The sequence below is a fragment of the Macrobrachium rosenbergii genome, chromosome 46 (assembly GCF_040412425.1).
Source record: "Macrobrachium rosenbergii isolate ZJJX-2024 chromosome 46, ASM4041242v1, whole genome shotgun sequence".
Lineage (NCBI taxonomy): Eukaryota > Metazoa > Arthropoda > Malacostraca > Decapoda > Palaemonidae > Macrobrachium > Macrobrachium rosenbergii.
Genome location: NC_089786.1, coordinates 49,501,744 through 49,527,194, shown reverse-complemented (window position 1 = coordinate 49,527,194; position 25,451 = coordinate 49,501,744). Strand labels below are relative to the sequence as shown.

At 35.4% G+C, this 25,451-nt stretch overlaps 1 protein-coding gene across 1 annotated transcript in view; it reads right to left on the bottom strand.

Annotated features, from left to right (window-relative positions):
* LOC136830298 (glycosyltransferase 1 domain-containing protein 1-like) overlaps positions 1-24,993 on the bottom strand; it is a 46,131-nt gene extending 21,138 nt beyond the window's left edge. The window contains exons 1-7 of the mRNA XM_067089700.1: positions 24,695-24,993; positions 14,017-14,188; positions 12,115-12,283; positions 10,320-10,478; positions 6,942-7,337; positions 1,022-1,149; positions 1-34 (exon numbers count right to left, since the gene is read on the bottom strand). The exon at positions 1-34 is cut by the window's left edge and continues 100 nt beyond it. Coding sequence (XP_066945801.1) covers positions 1-34; positions 1,022-1,149; positions 6,942-7,337; positions 10,320-10,478; positions 12,115-12,283; positions 14,017-14,174 — 1,044 coding nt within the window. The 5' untranslated portion in view covers positions 14,175-14,188; positions 24,695-24,993. The remainder of the gene's footprint in view (positions 35-1,021; positions 1,150-6,941; positions 7,338-10,319; positions 10,479-12,114; positions 12,284-14,016; positions 14,189-24,694) is intronic.
* Positions 24,994-25,451: the final 458 nt, after the last annotated feature.

The following is a 25,451-nucleotide window of genomic DNA, read 5'->3' as shown; positions in this document are numbered from 1 at the left end:
GTCCACCTTATCAGCTACGAGCACACCGTGTAACCTGAAAAATAAAAAAGAGAAGATTAATAGAGTCAGAGATAAAAGGGGACCATGAACTTACTAGATAAAAGTTCATAATCAATTCAAAAATAGTTCTTGTAAAGGATATGCCTTTACGGATTGATGCTGTCCTTTACCATGAACCCTGAAGGCCATTTTCGTGGACTACTCAGGAAATACCAGAAGTTCAAAAAATGCACCAAATTCTTCCTTCAAAGGTTAATAAAGACAAAGAGAAAGGTAATTTACATCAATAATAACACTACTGCTACATATATTAATAACATCCATAACAATAACAGTACAATTACTGAAGGAAATTCAAAATGCTTCAGGCAAATTCATGAAGTCGCCGAAGCATTTGGAATTTTAGTGCAACATTCCCATGATGGCAGCGAATAATGCTAGCGATCTTTCCCGTCACTGACAGAGGTATTTCACGCTGTAACTCCGTTTTCGACCAAATTGCGTCTGAACGTTTCTGTCTATCTGAGAAATGCATCAACTCGAGGCAAGGAAATTGTATCGCTTTTTGTTATTATAATAATAAAATAGGTCGAAAGTGTGTTAAAATGAGACTCAATTGACGTGTGTGTGTGTGTGTGTGTGTGTGTGTGTGTGTGTATATATATATATATATATATATATATATATATATATATATATATATATATATATATATATATATATATATATGTGTGTGTAAGATACATATACATACATACATTACTCCTTTATTTTGTTACATTATTCCTCCATTAACTTCATTTTCATCTTTTCATACCAGAAGGACAAACAGCGAAGGTGAAATAATATCCCCTTGCAGTACCCCATTTTTTTTTTTTTTTACCGCAAATCCCCTTCACAAGACCCACATCAACACCAACTCTGCATCTACTTCGTTCAAGGATAACTCCAAATAACTTTGCATACTTGAAAGGAATGTTATAGTGACGTAAGACCTTTAAAAATAACGATAATTACTGACCTAGAAACACGTGTCTTGACGTCCTTGGCATAATGAGCATCTAAAACTGGACCAATGATTAGGAGACATCCTTCGCCTCCTCTGTCCTGTTGCCACTGACTCCAGCAGTCTGCCACGTACAGGACGTCCTGTTGAAACGGCAAAGTCACGTTTAAAACATGTGTGAAACAATGACATATCTAGATTCCAAGATGTATTATACTAAGAAAGAGAATCTCGTGTTTGAAACATGTCGGAAACAATGTCACATCTGGATTCCAAGATGTATTTTACTAAGAGAGTCTCGTGTTTGAAACATGTTGGCAACATTGTCACATCTAGATTCTAAGATGCATTTTACTAAGAAAGAGAATCTCGTGTTTGAAACATGTTGGAAACAATGTCACATCTAGATTCCAAGATGTATTTTCCTAAGGAAGAGAATTTCGTGTTTGAAACATGTTGGAAACAATGTCACATCTAGATTCTAAGATGTATTTTCTAAGATTCGTGTTTGAAACATGTTGGAAACATTTTACTAAGAGGGTCTCGTGTTTGAAACATGTTGGCAACATTGTCACACTCTTCATCTAGATTCTAAGAAAGAGAATCTCGTGTTTGAAACATGTTGGAAACATTGTCACATCTAGATTCCAAGATGTATTTTCATAAGAAAGAGAATCTCGTGTTTGAAACATGTTGGAAACAATGTCACATCTAGATTCCCAGATGTATTTTCATAAGAAAGAGAATATCAAGATGTATTTTTACTAATGGAAAAATGAATCTAGATTCAGGATGTATTTGAAACATGTTGGGAACAATATCATATCTAGATTCCAAGATGTATTTTCCTAAGAAAGAGGATTTCGTGTTTGAAACATGTTGGTAACAATGTCACATCTAGATTCCAAGATGTATTTTATTTTACTAAGAAAGAGGATTTCGTGTTTGAAACATGTTGGGAACATTGTCACATCTAGATTCCAAGATGTATTTTCCTAAGAAAGAGAATCTCGTATCTGAAACATGTTGGTAACAATGTCACATCTAGATTCCAAGGAGATGTCTTATACTAAGAAAGAGAATCTCGTGTTTGAAACATGTTGGAAACAATGTCACATCTAGATTCCAAGATGTATTTTCCTAAGAAAGAGAATCTCGTGTTTGAAACATGTTGGAAACAACGATATTTTTAGACTTCAAAATGTATTTTTGCAAAAAGCGAAGTCGTATGAAGTAGATTTGAAACAATTTTGATTGAACTAAACCGAAAGATACATTTCCATAACAGTCAAAATCTCGATTATGAAACAAAAGGCGATTAGGAAGCGCTTTCGCGTAATACGTGCCCATCTTCGTACCACCTTGCGGATGTGTACATATGCATATTTATAACTAAACCTGAAATGACCCTAGGTGTGAGCTGGTCTTAAAATTCCAAAAATTACCGCCAACCTTTTTATTCAGTACACGTATCATAATTTTATTCAGTGCACGTAGCATACTTTCGTAATGTAATTCATTATCAGAATTACCTTGAGTCTTTGTTTGTCAGGATCGGGTCTTTCGTGATAAACATCCGGTCGGTTTGTGGCGTTAATTGTGTTTTGTACCTGAAGTCTCTCTCTCTCTCTCTCTCTCTCTCTCTCTCTCTCTCTCTCTCTCTCTCTCATTAGCCTGTCCTTATAGGTATTATCCTTCTAATTACTGTCATACCTAACCTTTTTAAACTAAAATCTCTAAGAACTTAGTAAGCTACTTTCAAGGCATTTTTGAGACTTATCTTCATAAAAACGCACCTCATAAATGTACAAGACAACCTTCTATGCTTGAACTCTCTCTCTCTCTCTCTCTCTCTCTCTCTCTCTCTTATGGTCTGGAGTAGGTAAGGACTAAGGAAATTAAGTTGTCAGTGCCGACTGCCTCTGCGTTCAAAATATCTTCAGACAAGCTGTTATTACTACTATTTCTAGAAATAAGGCTGTTCCTTCGCAATGACAAACTATCAAGAAAATGGCGCAACCTATTCTACAGGGTTTGGCGCAAGCTATAATAGGTCACAACGAGGCCTGAGAAGACACTCGAGTTTCTTTTTATACTAACCACTCTGTAGCTGCATCCTTTTAAACTTCAAATTGATCTTCTTCCCACTTTAAACAAGTAAAAAATGCGCCGAAGTTTCTTTGGCGAAATCGAGTTTTCTGTACAGCGCATAATCAAGGCCACCGAAAATAGATCTATCTTCAGGTGGTCTCGGTATAATGCTGTATGAACCGCGGCTCATGAAACTCTCAGCCGGCCGTGGTGGCCTGTGTTGTTCCGTTGCCAGAAGCACGATTGTGGCTAACTTTAACCTTAAATGACATAAAGATTACTGAGTCTAGAGGGCTGCAATTAGGTATGTTTGATGATTGGAGAGAGGATGATCAACATACCAATTTGCAGCCCTCTAGCCTCAGTAGTTTTTAAGATCTGAGGGCGGACAGAAAAAGTGCGGACGGACAGACAAAGCCGGCACAACAGTTTTTTTTCAGAAAACTAAAAACGGGAAATACTTTATGAAGTGAATCATGAAATTTAGGCCATAAAGCCAAACACTGGGGCACTTACTGCTATTTAGAGTTTCTTGAGACAGTGAACAGAGGGAGTTAGAGTAGTTGGACAGCAAGATAAAGCGTCCCAGAAAATAAATGAGATGAAATACAAAGATCTCAATGTGAAAATGAGAGGGCACTCCATAGTTGCACTAAATATAACAGTTAGAGAAGTCAGACAGCACAACTGAAATGAAAAGCGGGAATGGAGGTAAAGTAAAAGACTAAAAAGTGGATTTTCAGCGAAGGGGCGCGGAATACACCTTTTAGTAATGCCTAAAATGTACTAGGGGATGGAAGAATCACAGTTAATTTCTTCTTCCAATTATCAATTTTCGTCTTCAGATAATCAGATTTTTTAGCTTAGTTTTTCACTTCTTGAAAGAACTGGTGCTCGTGATTTCGAAGTCTGAGCAAATAAATGAAAACAGCTTTTGTTTTAAAAATTTTGTTGCAAGCTACTGAGACAGTGAGTTTACAGATTGAAAGGTTATAATCATTGTTACAACCGATGCCTATATAGTGACAGTCAAAGTGATGCATAACGGTCATTTAATGACTAAATGCTATCATACACTACAATTGCATATGTTTAGCTAAAACCTTTTAAGATTATTATTCTTAACAGCAACAGCAATTTCTGGGACAACGAAGAACCACCAAATTCACCAGTTTTGGAGACCCAACAACCAGTAAGACGAACGACCAATATGTCAGCCTCTACTGTGCCACGACGCTCCCGGAGAATTGCTAATAGACTTTTGAGCAGTTCTGGAGTTACCTGAAAGAATAACAAGGCGTTTTCCATTTTTCAAAGGCGTTGTCCTAAATGTATTATTATTTCTATGTTTATTCAGGCTGAAGAGGCCAACTGATCAAGTTGGCGAAAGCTTCCTGTATGTAGCAATATACATATATACTAATGCGGACTTCATTTTCCCATTTAAGATCAGAGAAAGTAATATTACATATTATTATTCTTCGTTTCAATATTTTTTTTCGGTTGCAATAATATTCTTTGGCACAAAGTTAAGTACACCTTACTTTAACCAGACCACTGAGCTGATTAACAGTTCTCCTAGGGCTGGCCCGAAGGATTAGATTTATTTTACGTGGCTAAGAACAAATTGGTTACCTAGCAACGGGACCTACAGCTTATTGTGGAATCCGAACCACATTATACCGAGAAATGACTTTTTATCACCAGAAATAAATTTCTCTAATTCTTCATTGGCCGGTCAGAGAATCGAACGCGGGCCCAGAAGAATGCTAGCCGATAACGATACCAACCCGTCCAATGAGGAACAGAACCGTTTCCACAGACATAATGGATAAATAACTCATTTTAAGAGGAAGGCCGATAGGATTGGCAATCTAGTGTCGTTAACCACCACAAGACCGAGGAAAAGAGAAGTGTTAACAGGTATCAAAGTATTTCAGTAAATCATTAAAAACATACATTACTAAGTTATTTCAGTTAATAATGAAAAATTTCAGTTACTCGAGGACAAATCATCACACATTAGTTCACTTACTGTATGAACGAATGTTAGCTAGAAATGTCTAAACTTGTTGTATTCTAATCCAAACAGAAACTGCCAAAGGCCAAGCACTGGGACCTATGAGGTCATTCAGCGCTGAAACGGAAACTGACAGTAAAAAGGTTTGAAAGGCGTAACAGGAGGAAAACCTCAAAGCAGTTGCACTATGAATCAATTGTTAGGAGAGGGTGGAAAGTAAGATGGAAGAAAGAAAATACGAAAGGAGGTACAGTAAAAGGAACAAAAAGGGTTGCAGCTAGGGACCGAAGGCACGCTGCAAAGAACAGTAAGTAATGCCTACAGTGCACCGCATGGGGTACCCTTTACTATTAAACAACACAATTAGCTGTTAAACCAACAAGTGGGTCCACCCAACTACTTTCTCTCCTGTGACCTCATTCGCCTCTTTCTCTCATACATGTGTAATGACACCATACTCACTTCTCAGTGGACCCAATGAGCTCGTTATAAACCACGTCAAGCTAACATATGTTTCAGGAATCTATTTTTCATTACTTTTCATTTTAGTCTCATATTTCTCTATCTCGGCCTGTTCAGCATGGAGGGACGCACCATCAAAAGTTCGAAGATGGAGGAGGTTGGCGCAACTGCCTGTTGAATTTGGAATAACATAACAACACCCGAACCAGCACTTCCGTGATGGGCTGTTATCGTCTCGTCCCGCCTCCCATTTTTAAAAGCTCTTCATAAGAAAACTACCCTCTCTCTCTCTCTCTCTCTCTCTCTCTCTCTCTCTCTCTCTCTCTCTCTCTCTCTCTCTCTCTGCATTTTAACGTTAATACTGATAAGGAACACCGTTCGGGTGTTCGAAAGTCTTCGTTTATTTTACATAGTAATATATTTACTATACAATTGTGGATTTTTATTACACATTGTTTTTCTCGAGACTGTGAATTTCTTAGCAACAACAACAATAATAATAATAATAATAATAATAATAATAATAATAATAATAATAATAATAATAATAATAATAATAATAATAATAATAGAGTATATATTAGAAAGTAAGTTTCTTTACTAACAGGGTAGAAATGGGATAAGAAAAAGAAGTGAAATGAGTGGAAAGGAAAGGAAGGGGCAACCCAATCTGTTACATTCTCAACCATTACTACCGTTCTGTTTGTAGGCTGGCAGGCCTACCACTATTCCTAGTCCTGAGACTAATAAGAAAAATATAAAAATTGTGTTACGTAAATGAAACTGTTGACAACTTGTTTAATGATTAACGATTCAAGACGAGAGAGAGAGAGAGAGTTTATCGATTGCCTGAGTTGTTGATGGCAACTAGTTATTAAAATTTAACAAACTTGTTTGATAGTTGGACAAAACCTTGCAGTTATTTCAACTGCAATAACATCCTTTACGTATATACATAATAAATTCATAATAATTTGCATTCTTACGTTTTGACTGGTAAAGCCTGCCTTTCATGGGAGAAATCGGTAAAACTAGCGATGATTTATGAATGCTGTGCAACATTTAGAGTTGTTTATATTCTGCACTTTTCACCCACTTGCTTTTTTTTTTTTCCTTTTTTTGTCGCGACCCATTATATTTATCTCGCGACCCACAGTTTGAAAAACGCTGGCTTACAATAAAGCTAAAAGACGTATGTTTAAGTGTGGCTACCTAAACTTTATATTGTTTATACTTAACAAACATATTTGATATGAATTGAATTTTAGAGAGAGAGAGAATTTTCTTGGTGACTGGTTTTTTATTACGTAATCGTTATACCACACTTATTAGGACGGTACAACTGAGAGGAATCTAACTCACCTTCACCGGCCTCAGCCCAGCGACAAGAACGACCAGAGGACAGTACTTCTGCGGCAGCGGCTTTCGAAAGTCTTCCATCCTGAAGGATCGAAAGGATTTGCAGGAGGGGCAACGAGAAGCGGTACTAGAAGGCAAGGATTCAACGGATTCGTCTTTTTGTAAGAGTCTATCATTAATTTCCTGTTTTCTTTCGGAATCCTCTTCGTTTTCTATGGTCTCATTATAGGAGTAACTATTGTTATTCTCGGGGCGCTTCGATGCCTCACTATCCAGGTCCTCTTTTTCGTTTTTATGGGAGCTGAGAGAACTAATGTACAGTTCGAAGTCGAATTCCGTATTGGGATTCACCGTAATGGCCTGGGGGACGACCCTGATTGCGTCTTCTTTCAGGAATGGCTGAAATAGAGAACATAAATGAATGAAAGACCGTACGAATGACATTTAAGTACGAGGTAATTTGACAGAGTAAGTTCCAAATAATTTGTAATTTCAACTTCGAATTGATTACATTGATTAGCTATAATTACTAACATGGGAGGAAATATTCTAAAATGCAGTTAGCATTCCCACTCTACCAAAATAAACTTTTAACTAGACATAAACAATATTTGAACAATTTTTTGTGAAATTAAACAGTTAATCTTTACTATTTATTGTTGCGACAAATATTCCAAATAATTGCGTCAATACACGCAGTCTTCAGATAATAAATTGGAAATATGTTTATACAATAAAAAAACGATTAACTGAAAGCAGAAAACCTCAATTCCACAGCAACCAAATCATCACTTACCGCCTCAACTTGAACATAACATCCACCATTACCTACAGGTGAGCAACTATGCTTTACAAATACCTACCCACAAACACTTAGCCCACACATCAACAGGTGAATAATTCTGTCCACAATACTGACAAGAGCTTCACCGTAAGAACCATCTCTTCAAAACATACCTACCCACAAAAGCAACAGATCAGATTCCAACAAAGACATAGTTCCCCTTCACAGGCAAGCACATCAGATGCCTACTTAAATTGCATCAAAGGATCCATCTCCCTACCACAAAAGAACTGTCTTTATTAAAACAAGTACTGGATGTGTATCAGCAATTCAAGAAGAGAGTCGATCATGCACACATTCAATCATGGAAGCAGTCTCTACCCCCACAAATATGTAACGCCACACCAACAAAGAATTCCCTACTGTCAATATTTCAACCTGGAAGCAATCTCTCTCAAAATTGTGCCCATACAAATAAAGAAACGACCCTTGTCTTGCAAATACGTGGTCAGTCTTTATAGAAGTATGTTTACCAACATTATAAAATACACATTCCCCTGTCTACAAGATTTAATAAAACCCACAAAGCACGATAATGGAATTTATTTATCTTTCGAATGGGTCATCTATCTCCTCTCCTTCTCAAAATAATCTTCGAAAGCTAAATACACTTCATTTTCATGCTTTGTAAGTTTTACTAAATATTTATCAGCACTTCATAAAAACACCAGCTCTTAAACATGTGAACATTACAACCCAAACTTAAGCAATGTTGTCATTTCTGTTCTATGAATACCTACCAACACTTCAACAGTGTAGCCATCTCACCTACAAGATTACTAACCGAAACTTTTTCATTGTATCCATCCCACCTATAAGATTACTAACCGAAACTTTTTCATTGTAGCCATCTCACCTACAAGATTACTACATCTCAACAGTGTAGCCATCTCAAATACAAGATTACTAACCGAAACTTTTGAATTGTGGCCATCTCACCTACAAGATTATTACACCTCAACAGTGTAGCCATCTCACCTACAAGATTACTAACCAAAACTTTTTCATTGTGGCCATCTCTCCTACAAGGTTACTGACCGAAACTATACCATTAGCCATCTCTCCTATGAGATTACTGACCCAAACGGTTTCATTGTAGCCATCTTTCCTACAACATTACTGACCCAAACTTTTTTATTGTGGCCATCTCACCTACAAGATTACTGACCCAAACTATAATGTTAGCCATCTCTCCTATGAGATTACTGACCAAAACTTTTTCATTGTAGCCATCTTTCCTACAAGATTACTGACCAAAACTTTTAGATTGTAACCAAACCTTTTTCATCTCTCCTACAAGATTACTAACCCAAAACCTTTTCATTGTAGCCATCTCTCCTACAAGATTACTGATCCCAAACTTTTCATTGTAGCCATCTCTCCTACAAGATTACTGAACCAAACTTTTCATTGTAGCCATCTCCCTACAAGATTACCAATCCAAACCTTTTCATTGTAGCCATCTCACCTACAAAATTACTAACCAAAACTTTCTTATTGTAGCCATTTCCCCTACAAGATTACTAACTCAAATCATTTCATTGTAGCCATCTCCCCAACGAGATTACTAACCCAAACTTTTTCATTGTAGCCATCTCTCCTACAAGATTACTGACCAAAACTTTTTCATTGTAGCCATCTCTCCTACAAGATTACTAACCCAAACCTTTTCATTGTAGCCATCTGTCCTACAAGATTACTGATCCAAACTTTTTCATTGTAGCCATCTCACCTACAAGATTACTGAACCAAACTTTTCCATTGTGGCCATCTCTCCTACAAGATTACTGACCCAAACCTTTTCATTGTAGCCATCTCTCCTACAAGATTACTAACCAAAACTTTTTCATTGTAGCCATCTCTCCTACAAGATTACTAACCCAAACCTTTTCATTGTAGCCATCTCACCTACAAGATTACTAACCAAAACTTTTTCATTGTAGCCATCTCTCCTACAAGATTACTGACCCAAACTTTTTCATTGTAGCCATCTCTCCTACAAGATTACTGACCCAAACTTTTTCATTGTAGCCATCTCTCCTACAAGATTACTGACCCAGACTTTTTCATTGTAGCCATCTCTCCTACAAGATTACTAACCCAAACCTTTTCATTGTAGCCATCTCTCCTACAAGGTTACTAACCCAAATCTTTTCATTGTAGCCATCTCTCCTACAAGATTACTAACCCAAACTTTAACATGTTAGCCATCTCCCCTACGAGATTACTAACCCAAACTTTTTCATTGTAGCCATCTCACCTACAAGATTACTAACCCAAACTTTTCATTGTAGCCATCTCACCTACAAGATTACTGACCCAAATGTTTTCATTGTAGCCATCCCCCCTATAAGATTACTTTAACTTTAACATGATAGCCATCTCCCCTACGAGATTACTGACCCAAACTCTTTCATTGTAGCCATCTCTCCTACAAGATTACTAACCCAAACTTTTTTTTATTGTAGCCATCTCCCCTACGAGATTACTGACCCACACTTCAACACTGTAGCCATCTCCATTACACGAATACCCACCCACACTGCCAGAGCTATTTCCTTCATGGCTTCGGTGAAGGCGATGAGATGGCGAGCGCCGAAGACGACCTCTGTCATGATTTCTCGTTTTTCGGGCGATTTCACTCCTTCGTTCATGTCAGTTCCGCCGAAGTAGCAGATGTAAGGAACGCCCAGTTCCTGAGGACAGAAGAATTATTAAGCTTTTTACTCATCGACAGCGTAATGGGGGATTGATATGTAAACGTCTATGTTTTATATTACTGCTATCGTAATTATTATTAAGAATAAATCAAGTGAAATAAATTTAGAAAACTGTCTTCATATACTTTTTTTTTTTAGTTTTCTGAAAAGTAAACTATTGTGACTGCTTTGTCTGTCCGCCAACATTTTTTCTGTCCACCCTCACATCTTAAAAACTACTGAAGCTAGAGGGCTGCAAACTGGTATGTTGATCATCCACCCTCCAGTCATCAAACATACCAAACTGCAGCCCTCTAGCCTCAATAGTTTTGATTTTACTTCATGTTAAAGTTAGCCATAATCACGCTTCTGGCAACGATACAGGACAGGCCACCACGGCCGGCTGAGAGTTTCATGGGCCCCGCCTCATACAGCATTATACCGAAAGATAGATCTATTTTCGGTGGCCTTGACTATTACTTTGTACAGAAAACTCGATTGCGTCGAAGAAACTTGGGCGCATTTTTTACTTGTTTTATACAAAAATACGATGGTGAATTTGATTTGATTTCATAAAGTTCAATATAGTGTACGGTGATGAACATATCTTTATTATTATTATTATTAATTTATGAAAAAATACATAAAAAACATTAACCTTTTCAGTATTTTATTTTATATAGAAGCAAGGACCGTCAATCCTCCAATGTAAGTACAAATCAAAGAGAAAAATTATTACAACAAACTATCTTTGAAGACCTAACATTCTCAAAATGTACACTACACCTTAAAAATCGACAGAACTATCTCAAGTCACTGAATATGTTAAGTACCAATAATCGTACAGATTATGTTGACAAGTAAAAAGAGTAAAGATTATAGTTATTAGTTATTACGAACTAACAATTTTGTTTTTATTTAAAACCAAGCACAAAGTTGACTGTATAAGACACTTTGACTGAAAACAATTACACTGTGTGATTACCTATTGTTTACGCATGTGTAATTATAAGAATGGGTATGTTTGTGTTGAAGCATAATACAAGGTTAACTGTATAAGATAATTTGAAAAGGAATTATATAATTATATAATCATATATTGTCAACACACAATACGTGTATATATATATATATATATATATATATATATATGCATACACACACACACACACACACACACACAACACTTTTATGACACACACACAAAATTGAAAGACACACATTTATACATATATATATATATAACCTGATGTCATATATATATATATATATATATATATTATATATGTATTATATAGAAATAATCAACACACAATCAAGAATAGATACATTTGCATGATCCCAAAAACTAGATTTCTGACTCACATCAGGATCGAACCCAGTGGTACTTAGGTTCCAACTTCTTTTATGACTTTTAATGACTTTGTGAAAGACCGGCCTGGTTGAAATTCAGCATATATATATACTGTCTGGTCAAATTTTTCAACTGAAAGACCTGGGTTCGTTCGTGATGTATATTATAATATAATATATATATATATATATATATAATATAAGAATATATTATATATATATATATATATATATATACATTTGCATGCATCCCAAAACTGGCATCCCAAAACTGGCCTACCTTACAAGCAAGCAAGATGGAGGCACTTCGGTACAGGTGTAGGCCTACGGCTGACACCACGTTTCGACCTTGAATGAGGTCACGGAGACTCTCCTGGGTCACCTCCTGTTCCCTGGGGTCTTCCGGGTCAATCATGACGCAGTCGTAACCCCCGCTCTCCACGTGTGACCTTGAAAGGTCAGAGGTCACCGTGATGACCGTTAATAATAATAATAATAATAATAATAATGATGATAGTGCAAAAATGAATGAACGTATCTGTAGTAATTCTAATGACCAGAATTATGAAAGGTCGATGATAATGAATGTAGAAACAAATGACTAATAATAATAATAATAATAATAATTTAATAATAATTTACAAATAATAATAAATGTGGATTTTGTATTTAATAAACAATAATTGTGAAGATGATCTAATAATAATAATAATAATAATAATAATAATTATTATTATTATTATTATTATTATTATTATTATTATTATTATTATTATTGTCGATGATAATGAAAGTATATCTGTACATAATGAAAGTAATAATGATAATGAAAGTATAAAACAAATAATAATAATAATAATTATTATTATTATTATTATTATTATTTTACTATTATTATTATTTACTTCATTAGGATACACCCCCAAAAACAATAGTAAACGAATCCTACAGAATTAAAAAACAAAAAACAAGTACAATAAATACTTAAAACATTTCCCCACTCTATATTCTCCTGCAACCCAGATATACAAATTTTAGACTTCTGAAAAGAAAACTATTGTGCCGGCTTTGTCTGTCCGTCCGCACTTTTTCTGTTCGCCCTCATATCCTAAAAACTACTGAGGCTAGAGGGCTGAAAATTGGTATGTTGATCATCCACCCTCCAATCATCAAACATACCAAATTGCAGCCCTCTAGCCTCTGTAGTTTTTATTTCATTTAAGGTTAAAGTTAGCCATAATCGTGCATCTGGCAACGATATACGAAAGGCAACCACCAGCCCGTGGTTAAAGATTCATGGGCCGCGGCTCATACATCATTACACTGAGGCCACTGAAATATAGATTATTTCCGGTGGCCTTGATTATACGCCGTACAGAAAACTCGACAGCGCCTAAGAAACTAAGGCGCATTTTTTTGTTTCTTCATTGAAACCAACAGAAAATAAGGTCTTTTGAGAATGGGTTAAGAGTCTCAATACATGGAATCTAGTGAATGACGGAATTAATAAAAAAAATGGCTGAATTGGGAAGAAAATAAATGGTTATAAAAAAGTGATGAATGAATGCATATGAACATCATTCAGATGAATAAGTTTATGACTGAATAAGGAAGGGAGAATCTGTTTTAGGAATTATGAAAAATATCTGAACTGGCAAGAGAATAATTGATTTGTTATATATCATTCAGACGACTGGGTTTATGAATGAATAAGTCCGGGAGAGAATGCATTAGGAATTATGAAATTATATATATATATATATATATATATATATATATATATATATATATATATATATATATATATATATATATATATATATTTTATATTATATATATATATATATATATACATATATATGTGTATGTATACATATTATACATTTACATGAATTTATATCCCATTACCATTAATAAGGCTTATACAACACTATTTAAACGACAATATATCCATACATTTCAATTAACAAAAAATTTGTTATCATAATCAGGATGACTCAAGTTTGCCAATCGAAAAATATGGCTTTATTTAGTAAAAAATGTTCTTATGGGCATATTTAACTCAACATAACACTGTCGATTTGTAAATACAGACACAGTAAAATCTCTTAATTCTAGAAAAAAAAAAAAAAATCATGTTAAACCATCTTATCTCGGACTAAAATTCGATTCACTCTCTCACCTTAGCCTGTTCAAAGTCGCGGCGTTACCCGTTTCGCGGATCAGGCATTTGCCAACAAGAAGTATGGAGGGACACCTGGTCACTCGTTCCTTCCTGAGAGGCGACGACGTTACATCTTGTTCCGAGATGGCGCTGCTGACCTCGGCTTCTTCCGCCATGCCTCGGCAGCAGTCTGCAATAGTGACGTTTTTGAGTTATTTCAAACAGTTGTTGATTTATGCTCTCATTCATGCCTTATTCATGTTAATTAATGTAGATTGTAGTAAGTTGATGATGGATAGTTAAGTATTTGTATTTTATTAAAGAAGGTATATCTATTAATAGTATTCATGAAGGTATATCTATCTATATGTATAAATATATATGTATATATATATTTATATAATAATCATTAAGCGTGAATTGGATATTAATCGACATTTGTAGTTTAATGATTGTATATAAATCATGGAGATGTGATAAAAATTCATATACCTATACACATATATACACACATATACACACACACATATATATATATATATATATATATATATATATATATATATATATATATATATATATATATATTTTGTAATAGCCAAAGGCTTTGAAGTGTCAAGCGTATCCAAAAGCTCGAAGAATTCAGAAGTTAAAAAGTGACCAGTTGATTTGATAAATATATATATATATATATATATATATATATATATATATATATATATATATATATATATATATATATATATATATATATATATATATATATATATATATATATATATATATATATATATATATATACACACATATATATATAGCGTGTATGACTGTGTGTACGTATTTATGGAATAAAAAGTACTCTTCGCGTCACACTGACTAGATAGAAAGGTTAACATATAAAGACGTATAAAAATACGCAAACTTAGATAAATGACGTATCTTGAAAACCTAAACAATGAATATGCTTTTGCCCTGCCTACTGCACACAAAAGAAAACGTATCTTCCAAGAATTCGCGCGTGCTTGAAAGCAATGTTTTGTTTGCATGTACCATTCACTCATCGAAGGTACTTAATCCCTCCAACTTTCGTGAGCTGCGCTGGCGATAAATCACTCTTTGTTATATTTCACAAAAGGAAAACACACTGCTCTCTTTCTCCCTCCACGAATTTGGCGGAGGACCAAAGTCGTTAACGAAAACATTTATTCGGCACCGGACGATTATTCTGGGAAGTGGTTGCTCGGGCACTCGACGGATAAGGTCAGTGCTTGACGCAGTCGTGTTTTGTCTTGGGATTTTGCGTTGGGAGATTTTAACCAGCTGGGTGAAGAAGGTATTGCAAGCGTGAAGTGTATGTATTATGTATGTATGTGTATATATATATTATGTATATACATACATACATACATACAATACATATATATATATATATATATATATATATATATATATATATATATATATATATATATATATATACATATATATATATATATAGTTTGAGTAAGGGGCAGCGGTGTGAGGATCTGGGCCCGGACTGGACGACGTGCAGTCTTTTCTTTCCTTCTTTCTCGAATTCTTCAGCTGAAAACCCTTATGGACAGAGTCAACAGACTTACATAACCCCAAAATGGGCTCCAGAGGCAAACCAGCCTTTGCTGCAAAGAGAGAGAGAGAGAGAGAGAGAGAGAGAGAGAGAGAGAGAGAGAGAGAGAGAGAGAGGAGGACAAGTTACAGGAGAAGGTGATCAAGATATAAATATGAGGGAAATACAAGCTATAGGAAAAGGTGATAAATAAATCAGCGCGAGGAAATAGACCATAAAAACCGACACACCTGAAATTCAGGAGACGTCAGACAGCGACAGCAGAAAGCAGGAAAGAATTTGCTTAAACATTTGCAGCTCAAGAGATTCCACACCTGCACTAGGAAGACTAATCCACATTTTAGTCGTAGCCAAGGTAAAACTCCTACCAAACTGGATAGTGTGAAACCTGGCGTTGGAAAACGACACACTTAGCATTCTAAATGTGCGGTTCATTATATTACCTTTGTTACAAATAAACAAATGAAAATATAGTATATATATGCATATTTTTTAATTGATAGATAGAATAAAGAATTTAGACCGAAGACCAAGCGTTGGGACCTATGAGGTCATTCAGCGCTGAAAGGAACGTTGAGAATAAGAGGTTTCACAGGTGTAACAGGAGGAAAACCTCGCAGTTGCACTGTGAATCAATTGTTAGGAGAGGGTGGAAAGTACGATGGAAGAATGAGAATATGAACGGAGGTACAGTAAAAGGAACGAAAGGGGTTGCAGCTAGGGCCAGAGGTGACGCAGCAAAGAACCTCTATAATGCCTACAGTGCACCGTGCATAAGGTGCGATGATGGCAGTACCCCTACAGGGCAAAATAAATATGGGCAAAATAAATATATATATATATATATATATCAAATATATATATACATATGTATATATATATATATATATATATATATATATATATATATATATATATATATATATATATATTATATATAATTTATATAAGGGAGGTGCATTCAAGATATGCTCAATTTAATAGAAATTGGAAAAAGGAAAATGTGGGTGCTGTTTGCAGACTCACAATTCGCTGATTTCAGCAAAACTTCGACTTCGAAGGAAATCAAAATTCTGACAATTGTTTCCAAATTCTGAAATGGCTGAAATGGTCACGTGACCGTGAAGACACAAGGAAAGAATGATGGGCGTTACGGAGAGAGAGAGAGAGAGAGAGAGAGAGAGAGAGAGAGAGAGAGAGAGAGAGAGATTCTGGCACAGTCGCACTGCTAAATTTATATGCTCAATTGAGAGAGAGAGAGAGAGAGAGAGAGAGAGAGAGAGAGAGAGAGAGAGAGAGAGAGAGAGAGAGAGAGAGAGATCCCAGCCCAGCGGCACTACAAACTTTCACATGCTAAAAGAGAGAGAGAGAGAGAGAGAGAGAGAGAGAGAGAGAGAGAGAGAGAGAGAGAGAGAGAGAGATTCTGGCACTGTCGCACTGCAAACTTTATATGCTAAAATTGATAATTGATGGAAGAGAGAGAGAGAGAGAGAGAGAGAGAGAGAGAGAGAGAGAGAGAGAGAGAGAGAGAGAGAGAGAGAGAGAGAGAGAGTCTAGCCCAATCGCGCAACTAAAATTATGCACTAGATTCATGTGAAAATGTATTTCCTATTACAATAAATTTTATTATTATTATTATTATTATTATTATTATTATTATTATTATTATTATTATTATACGACAGAAACCAATTCATCTTTCTTTTGAGAAAGGACGCTGCTAGTAACCTTCAGTATCATCAACAGTGTTCCCTACAAAGCACACTTTAAGCGGCACCTTCCTACCGGGTTATGGAATGGAATGGAATGGAACATAGAGTTTAGGCCAAAGGCCAAGCACTGGGACCTATGAGGTCATTCAGCGCTGGAAAGGAAATTGATAGTAAAAGGTTAGAAAGGTGTAACAGGAGGTAAACCTCGCAGCTGCACTATGAATCATTTGTTAGGAGAGGGTGGATAGCAAGATGGAAGATAGATAATATGAACGGAGGTACAGTAAAAGGAATGAAAGGGGTTGCAACTAGGGGCCCAAGGGACGCTGCAAAGAACCTCTAGTAATGCCTACAGTCCACCCCGTGAGGTGCACTGGCATCCGATCTTTATTGAATCTACCAGGACTTAAATTTATGTATCTGGATATATATTTATTAAAATCTACCATTTTCTAAGTGTCTGGATTTATCAAACTTTTAAATGAACACCCTTGGATGCATGATCCGAAAAAAATCTACATTCCCTATCAATTTTCTACTTAGAAACTTTATTCCGAATACAACCTTTGATACATGATCCGCAAAAATTAACTATTTTCAGAAACTTGATTCCAAATACTATTTTTGATACATGATCCGAAAAATTAACTATTTTCAGAAACTTGATTCCAAATACTATTTTTGATACATGACCAGAAAAATTAACTATTTCAGAAACTTGAATCTGAATATAATTTTTGATACATGATCCGAAAAATTAACTATTTCAGAAACTTGAAACTGAATACAATTTTTGATACATGACCCGAAAAATTAACTATTTCAGAAACTTGATTCTGAATACGGCCTTTGATACATGACCCGAAAAATTAACTATTTCAGAAACTTGAATCTGAATATAATTTTTGATACATGACCCGAAAAATTAACTACTTTCAGAAACTTAAATCTGAAAATAATTTTTGATACATGACCCGAAAAATTAACTACTTTCAGAAACTTAAATCTGAATATAATTTTTGATACATGACCCGAAAAATTAACTACTTTAAGAAACTTGAATCTGAATACGACCTTTGATACACGACCCGAAAAATTAACTACTTTCAGAAACTTGAATCTGAATATAATTTTTGATACATGACCCGAAAAATTAACTATTTCAGAAACTTGAATCTGAATACGACCTTTGATACATGATCCTTGATACATGATCCCAAAAATTAACTATTTTATATAAACTTTAGACTGTCAAAATCTTAACTGTGAATACACAAATAAATGAAATACATCCCTTTTGATTGTATGAATTTATTAAATCTCAAATTCATATTCAGAACCCTGAGATATCTGCTCTCCAAAACTATGGAATGGAACGGAATATAGAATTTGGGCCAAAGGCCAAGCGCTGGGACCTATGAGGTCATTCAACGCTGGAAGGGAAACTGAGATCAGGTAGGTTTGCAAATATGTAACAGGAAGAAAACCTTGCAGTTGCACTATGCAACAATTGTAGGAGAGGGTGGACAGTGAGATAGCAGTGACTATGAATGGAGGTACAGTAAAAGGAATGAAAGGGGTTGCAGGTAGGGGACGGAGTATGCTGCAAAGAAGCTTTAGTAATGCCTACAGTGCAACCCCTGACTGCACTCCCCCCCCCCTACACCACGCCAAGGGGCTCCAAAAATATGCCCTGGAACTTGAGATCTGATCATATATTTAGTATCACACTAAAACCTATCGATCGACGGCAGCAAATACCACTGTGTCATTGTTCCAAAAATAGGTTCCACTACCAGGCGTCATTGCTGGGGAACAAACTCGAGTAGTGAGTTCGACCATGAACAAAATCCGTGTGTTCAGGAGAATGAACAAAAGTTTGGGGAATTATGTCACAGAAGCGAAAAATAATAATTTAAGTAAAAGGGTTTTAATTGCTGCAACGCCAGATAATCAATCAATCAGTAGTCGAGGAATGTGAATTTTATTATGAACAAAATCCATGTGTTCAGGAGAATGAACAAATAGTTCTCAGGAATTATGCCACAGAAGCGAAAAATAATAATTTGAGTAAAAGGGTTTTAATGGCTGTAACGCCAGATAATCACTCAATCAATCAGTAGTCGAGACGGGTGAATTTTAACATGAACAAAATCCGTGTGTTCAGGTGAATGAACAAAAAGTTCTGAGGAATTGTTTCATGAATACGGAAACGAAAAATAATAATTTATGTAAAGTGTTGTAATAACTGCAACGCCAGATAGCAGCTCAAACAGTAGTCGAGAAGGTGAATTTCGAACATGAACAAAATTCAAGTGTTCAGGAGAATGAACAAAAAGTTCGGAGGAATTGTTTCATGAATACAGATTCGAAAAATGATAATTTAAGCAAAGCGTTCTGGGAGCTGTAACGCCAGATAATCACGTAATCAATCAGTAGCCGGGAACAAGACCGGTTATTCACGGGAATGAGGTTTAATAGACGGTTTTAATAGGAGGATCAAATTCGGTGAACAAACTGAACGAAATTCGAATTATGAACAAAACCCAACTCTTCAGCATGAACTAAGGAATTCAATTCAGTTCCAGAAAAATAAATTGATTACATGCAGTGAACTCAAAATTGCAATACCGATCTAAATGCTTAAGAAAGTTTAAATTTTGATAAGGCAATATATAAATAACGTCCAGAAATTTCAAGTATACTGAATAAACTCAGCAGTTCAAACTGAACAAATGTTCAAGGAAAGTTCAGCAAACCTGAACGAACGCCGACGAACAAAGAGAACTAGACCATGAAACAAGGAATGTTTAATATCAATAAATACCTGTCTATTATTTTCCGGAGCGCGGGACATTCCACAAATATACCAAGTGGGTCAAATGCTCAAGCATTGTGACGTCAGGTGTCCAGCCATCAGCATTTAGCAAAAATACTGGGCTGTGACGTATCAGTAGCGCGTGCAAGACTAACCTTGGCATTTTAAGTAGCCAAATACAAAGCTTCGGTCTGAGTTTTAACATTTCAGTAAATTCCGAGACTTATTTTATTATCACAACAATTGACTTTGAAATGAACCTTTCACTAGAATCTAAACGATTCAGGAAAGTTTGTGTAATTGTGTTTTTTTTTAATGGTTTAACATTACACCTGTTTTGCAGTTTCCTCCAACCCTGATTGAATTCTAATGTCCGCGCAGAGGGGATGTTAACATGAACAAATAGCTTTTTGGGGGAAAGTTAGCTGCGAGAATAAATTCTCATTTTCCGTCCTCATGCCTCTCTCTCTCTCTCTCTCTCTCTCTCTCTCTCTCTCTCTCTCTCTCTCTCTCTCTTTATATATATATTTATATGTATATATATACACACACATATGTACATATTTAATTTATAAATATATATACAGATATACACATATATCTATATATATATGAAAAAAGCACGTTAAAAAACGAAGAAGAATATATATGTATATATACATACATACATATATATATATATATATATATATATATATATATATATATATATATATATATATATATATATGTATATTTACTTATTCATATATGCATATATACACATGTATACACACACATATACATATTTATAAATTTAATACTAAGCCACACATAGTCCACTGATATTGAATTCAGTTTACCCGGGGTATAACTTAACAACAAAGGGTATTCATTGTATTATAATGAGTGCTCCTACTTTCCATGGCAATTATGATGAATTTTGTAATGGTATTTATTTATTTTTTTGAAGGGATAGGATACTAGCATCATGTCGCGTTTTAATCGTTGTTGCGACCCCTTACAGTTGACTGACTACCAAGTACATGTTTCACTACTTATACTAATGAAAGTATAATTGTTTATTATCAGCTAATTAATGCCCATCCACACGTTCCTGCCAAGGTTTCGAATCTGGGATACCTCACTTGAATTACATATATGTATACATACTATATATATATATATATATATATATATATATATATATATATATATATATATATATATATATATAAAATATATAAAAGCAATAAGTCACCAAACTGCGCGTGACAAATATATATATGTAGACAACCACATGAAAGGTGAAAATCAACGACCAGGTACCAAGCGCTTTCGTGTATTGCGTACGCTTCTTCGGGGGTACAAAGTAAAATAAATAAATAGAAACAAACAAGAAAACTTCACAAACCAAAGATCTAAGCCATTAACAAGCAATACATCATTACTGTATGTAATCAGCAGTTTGAAGAAAATAAATTGTCACTACCAAACAATAGGTAAAAATATTTTAGAAATGCTTACGACTGAAACTGCAGTTAGTGGAACAGGCTGTTGCTAAATTTTATGAACAAGGTAACTATCTAATTTAAAAAGATCTGAACTAAGATTCATACGTTAATGGTTAAAATGCTTAATAAAGTCAGATTCAATGATATTTCTTTTAACAACACGGTTACAAAAAATTATCTCAGATGAATTTTTCCAGTCTATACAGTGGTTAAAATCATTCACGTGTACAAATAAATCCCTTGTCAATTGACCTGTTGGAACTACATAACGATGTTCTTTTAGACGGCAAACCAGTTCTTTACCAGTTTGACCTAGGTATTTATGACTACACCCAGCACAAGGAATCGTGTAAATGCAGCCACTCATTTGTTTTGGGAAGTTCCGAACAATGAAATTCTGAAGTGTTCCTGTTTTCTTGTAAACTACATTTATCTTGAAAGTTTTCAGTAATTTTTTTAATAATAGAAAGATTTACATCATATGGAGTGTCAAAATTTTCTCTTCTCACAAAAGGCTCCCTATTGTTACTGGAGTAAAAATATGTTTCTAGCTTTCTGCAGAGATTTGTCGACTAAAAATTTTGCTACCTGGTCTTTGATTTTCACCTTTACTGTGGTTGTCTACGTATATATATATACAATATATATATATATATATATATATATATATATATATATATATATATATATATATATATATATATATATATATATATATATATATACATATAATTACATAAAAAAGCAAGCAATATTCCCTAGACTCTGCTGCCCTATGCTGTGCCAGTGGCCTAGAATTATGATGTACTGTATCTTAAGGCAGATATAAGCCTAGCAAAGGGTTGTGAACCCCTTGGAGAAGGAAGAGCACATTTATGGTGGAATAGTCCACATTCATGGACTAATAGAACCGTGATTGTGGTTCTATTATTCTCTTGAGACTAATAGAACCACATACATCATGTCAGTCTATGTACCAGAGACTGATACCACAGAGGTAATGAGTAGCTCTACCTGAACACTGCCTCTTTAGGAGTCGCCAATGGTTTGTGATACACAGACAGACCCCACAAAAATGAGTGGGGACCCTACTGAATGGCATACCCCTTTGTAGGAGATAAATACCCCCTACAAGGCATATGAGACACACACACACACCCCTATCGGGCAAATAATAAGAATGCTTCGTCTCCTCATGGATTGCAAGATGTACTCGTATAGGCTGGTAATGTACTCAAGAGGAAACACAGAGCAAGTCAGTTAATAAAGAATAAAAAGGAGAGAGTGAGCCTGTAATAACGGAAGAGTGAACAATTGTAGATGGAAGTAAAAGCAGAGAGGAATGCTAATGAGCAACAGGATCTCAGGATAAAGATACTTATGGAAAGATTCTGTCAGGGTTGAATGCAGTAGTCCTGGGATGATGGAATGTGTATTTTGAATATTTTGGCTACAGAAGATTGGAGAGAGTCTTGGATTGAACGATCTAAGAGTGGAATGAGCTAGTGTGAGGAAGAGAATGCTTACAAAAAAGACTGTTAAGGAAAAAGGGCTGTTGAAGAAAGGAAAGTCACAACTGCAGTAAGCAAACAGTGAAGAGACTGTGGAAAGGGTCACAGCTGACCAGCATGGCAGATTGGATAAAGGAAAGGTTCTGGAGTAATGGGTGAGACAGAGGTTTTGAGTCAATTCTCCTTTATGGAATCGAAGTGAGGATGTTACATATATTTAAAAAGGGCTGAAACAGTAGAAATGAACTGCTTGGGAGAGATCTGGAGACAGAAGTGGCAAAGAAGTTAGTGTATGCATGGATCAGTTTATGTAGAGATGGTCTAGCTATGTGGAAAGAATGGAGGAGAAGGAGGGGCTGGCCAGAAGAGTGTAGGCTACATTCTGAGCATGCAAGGAGGAAGGAACAGAGAACGACCTAAGGAAGTTCCAGAGAGATGGGTGAAAGGGATATTACAAAAGAAATGCCTTGATATCAATGAACTATATTAGAGTGCAAGATGGAACCAAATGCCACAGAGTGTGTTCTGCGCGCTGATAATGTGTCTTCTGTGTAGGTGTGTGTAGTCTAATACTCCGTAAGTTTTTTGCAACCAGGGTACAAACATAAACCAGCAGTTAAATTATGAATATATAATATATATATATATATATATATATATATATATATATATATATATATATATATATATATATATATATATATATAATGTAGAATCTACTGGTCACTTTTACCAGACACATATGTAATTCTAATAGCCCAATGCCCTCTTAACTTCTCGAATTCTTGGCGCTTTTTTGGATATGCTTGTAACTATGAAGCCAAGGTGGTCATGGTGACGCGGGTTCGTTTCCTGCGACTGGTCATCAAAGTCTCTTCAATTTCTTGCGTTTGGATCGTACGGCTTCGTAGTTACAAGCATATCCAAAAAAGCGCAGAAGAATTCAAGAACTTAAGAGGGCATTGTGGCTATTAGAATTACACACACACACATTATATATACATATATATATATATTATATATATATATTGTATATATATATATCTATATATATATATATACTATATATATATATATATATCTATATCTATATATATATATATATATATATATATATATATATATATATATATATATATATATATATACACATATACATATATATACATATATATATATATCTATATAGGTACACAACGCATCTAAAAATCACTGAACATGCGACGTTTCTGAGCCTCGCAGAAACTGCAATCGCTTGGTCGTTACATAATAATGGCCTCATCACTTCTTACCTAACAGGCAATTACGTAATGAATCAGTAATCACCGAATGACTGGGAAATGAGTGACTTTTTTGCACCAGTGCAAACTTGAAGCGAGAACGGGATTGTTACAAAAAACGAATGAACTTGCACGCGTCTTGATCGCAAGTGCATGAGAGGTGGGTGAACTGCAGTCTCATAAGACGGCCAGCACGTGTAACCTACATTTCACGTTAAAGGCGTTGCGTTTGACATCCCTAATCATCTATTAACGAACAAGCAAAGATTTACGAACCAGAACACACCGGTGTTTGAGGTTTCCCTTCAATGGCGAGGTCTCAGGAACGGAGAAGTACTTCGCACACTTACAGATCGTAGGTAACACTGACATGACTGGCGAGTGATCGGCTTGAAGGGTGCGTTCATTTCTAGTTTCGGATCCCACTCTCGTCAAGGTCAAGTATTTACATAGTCCCTTTTATCACTGTTTATTTACTTATTTGACCTTTAACCCCTTAGTGATATATTATCTGAGTTTTCTTCTTTCAATTCGTTTCGTTTCAGGGCAAGAGACCGTCTCGTTTTAATCGTTACAACGAAGAACACGAGCGTGAGATGGTCAAATTCCTGAGCACGTTTACGGTTTCAGCTGCGGAAGTTGCCGATTAGCATTTTCCTAACAGTACTGACGTCAATCCCATAGGGATGGTGTTTGAAGACTCTCATTTTCCAGTTTTCTCTTCGAAATTAAGGAGAAACTTTACGTCGTATTTTACTCGCGGTTTTAGAGGATAATACGATAGCCTACCATCAAAGATAAGAGGGTTTTATACTGCCAAAGTCATCAAATATGCAAGGACTATTGATCGGTCTACGTGTGGTCGTCCATACTGTCACCGGGTAGAACTGGATTATCGTCAATATAACGAGGATTTAATCGTCCACAATACGGCAATCCTTTCGCGCTATGGGGGTGTTGAAAGTTGCCACTTATTCAGATTGAGAGCCACCCAATTTCTTAATTTTTATCTTGAACTGTGAAAACTACATAT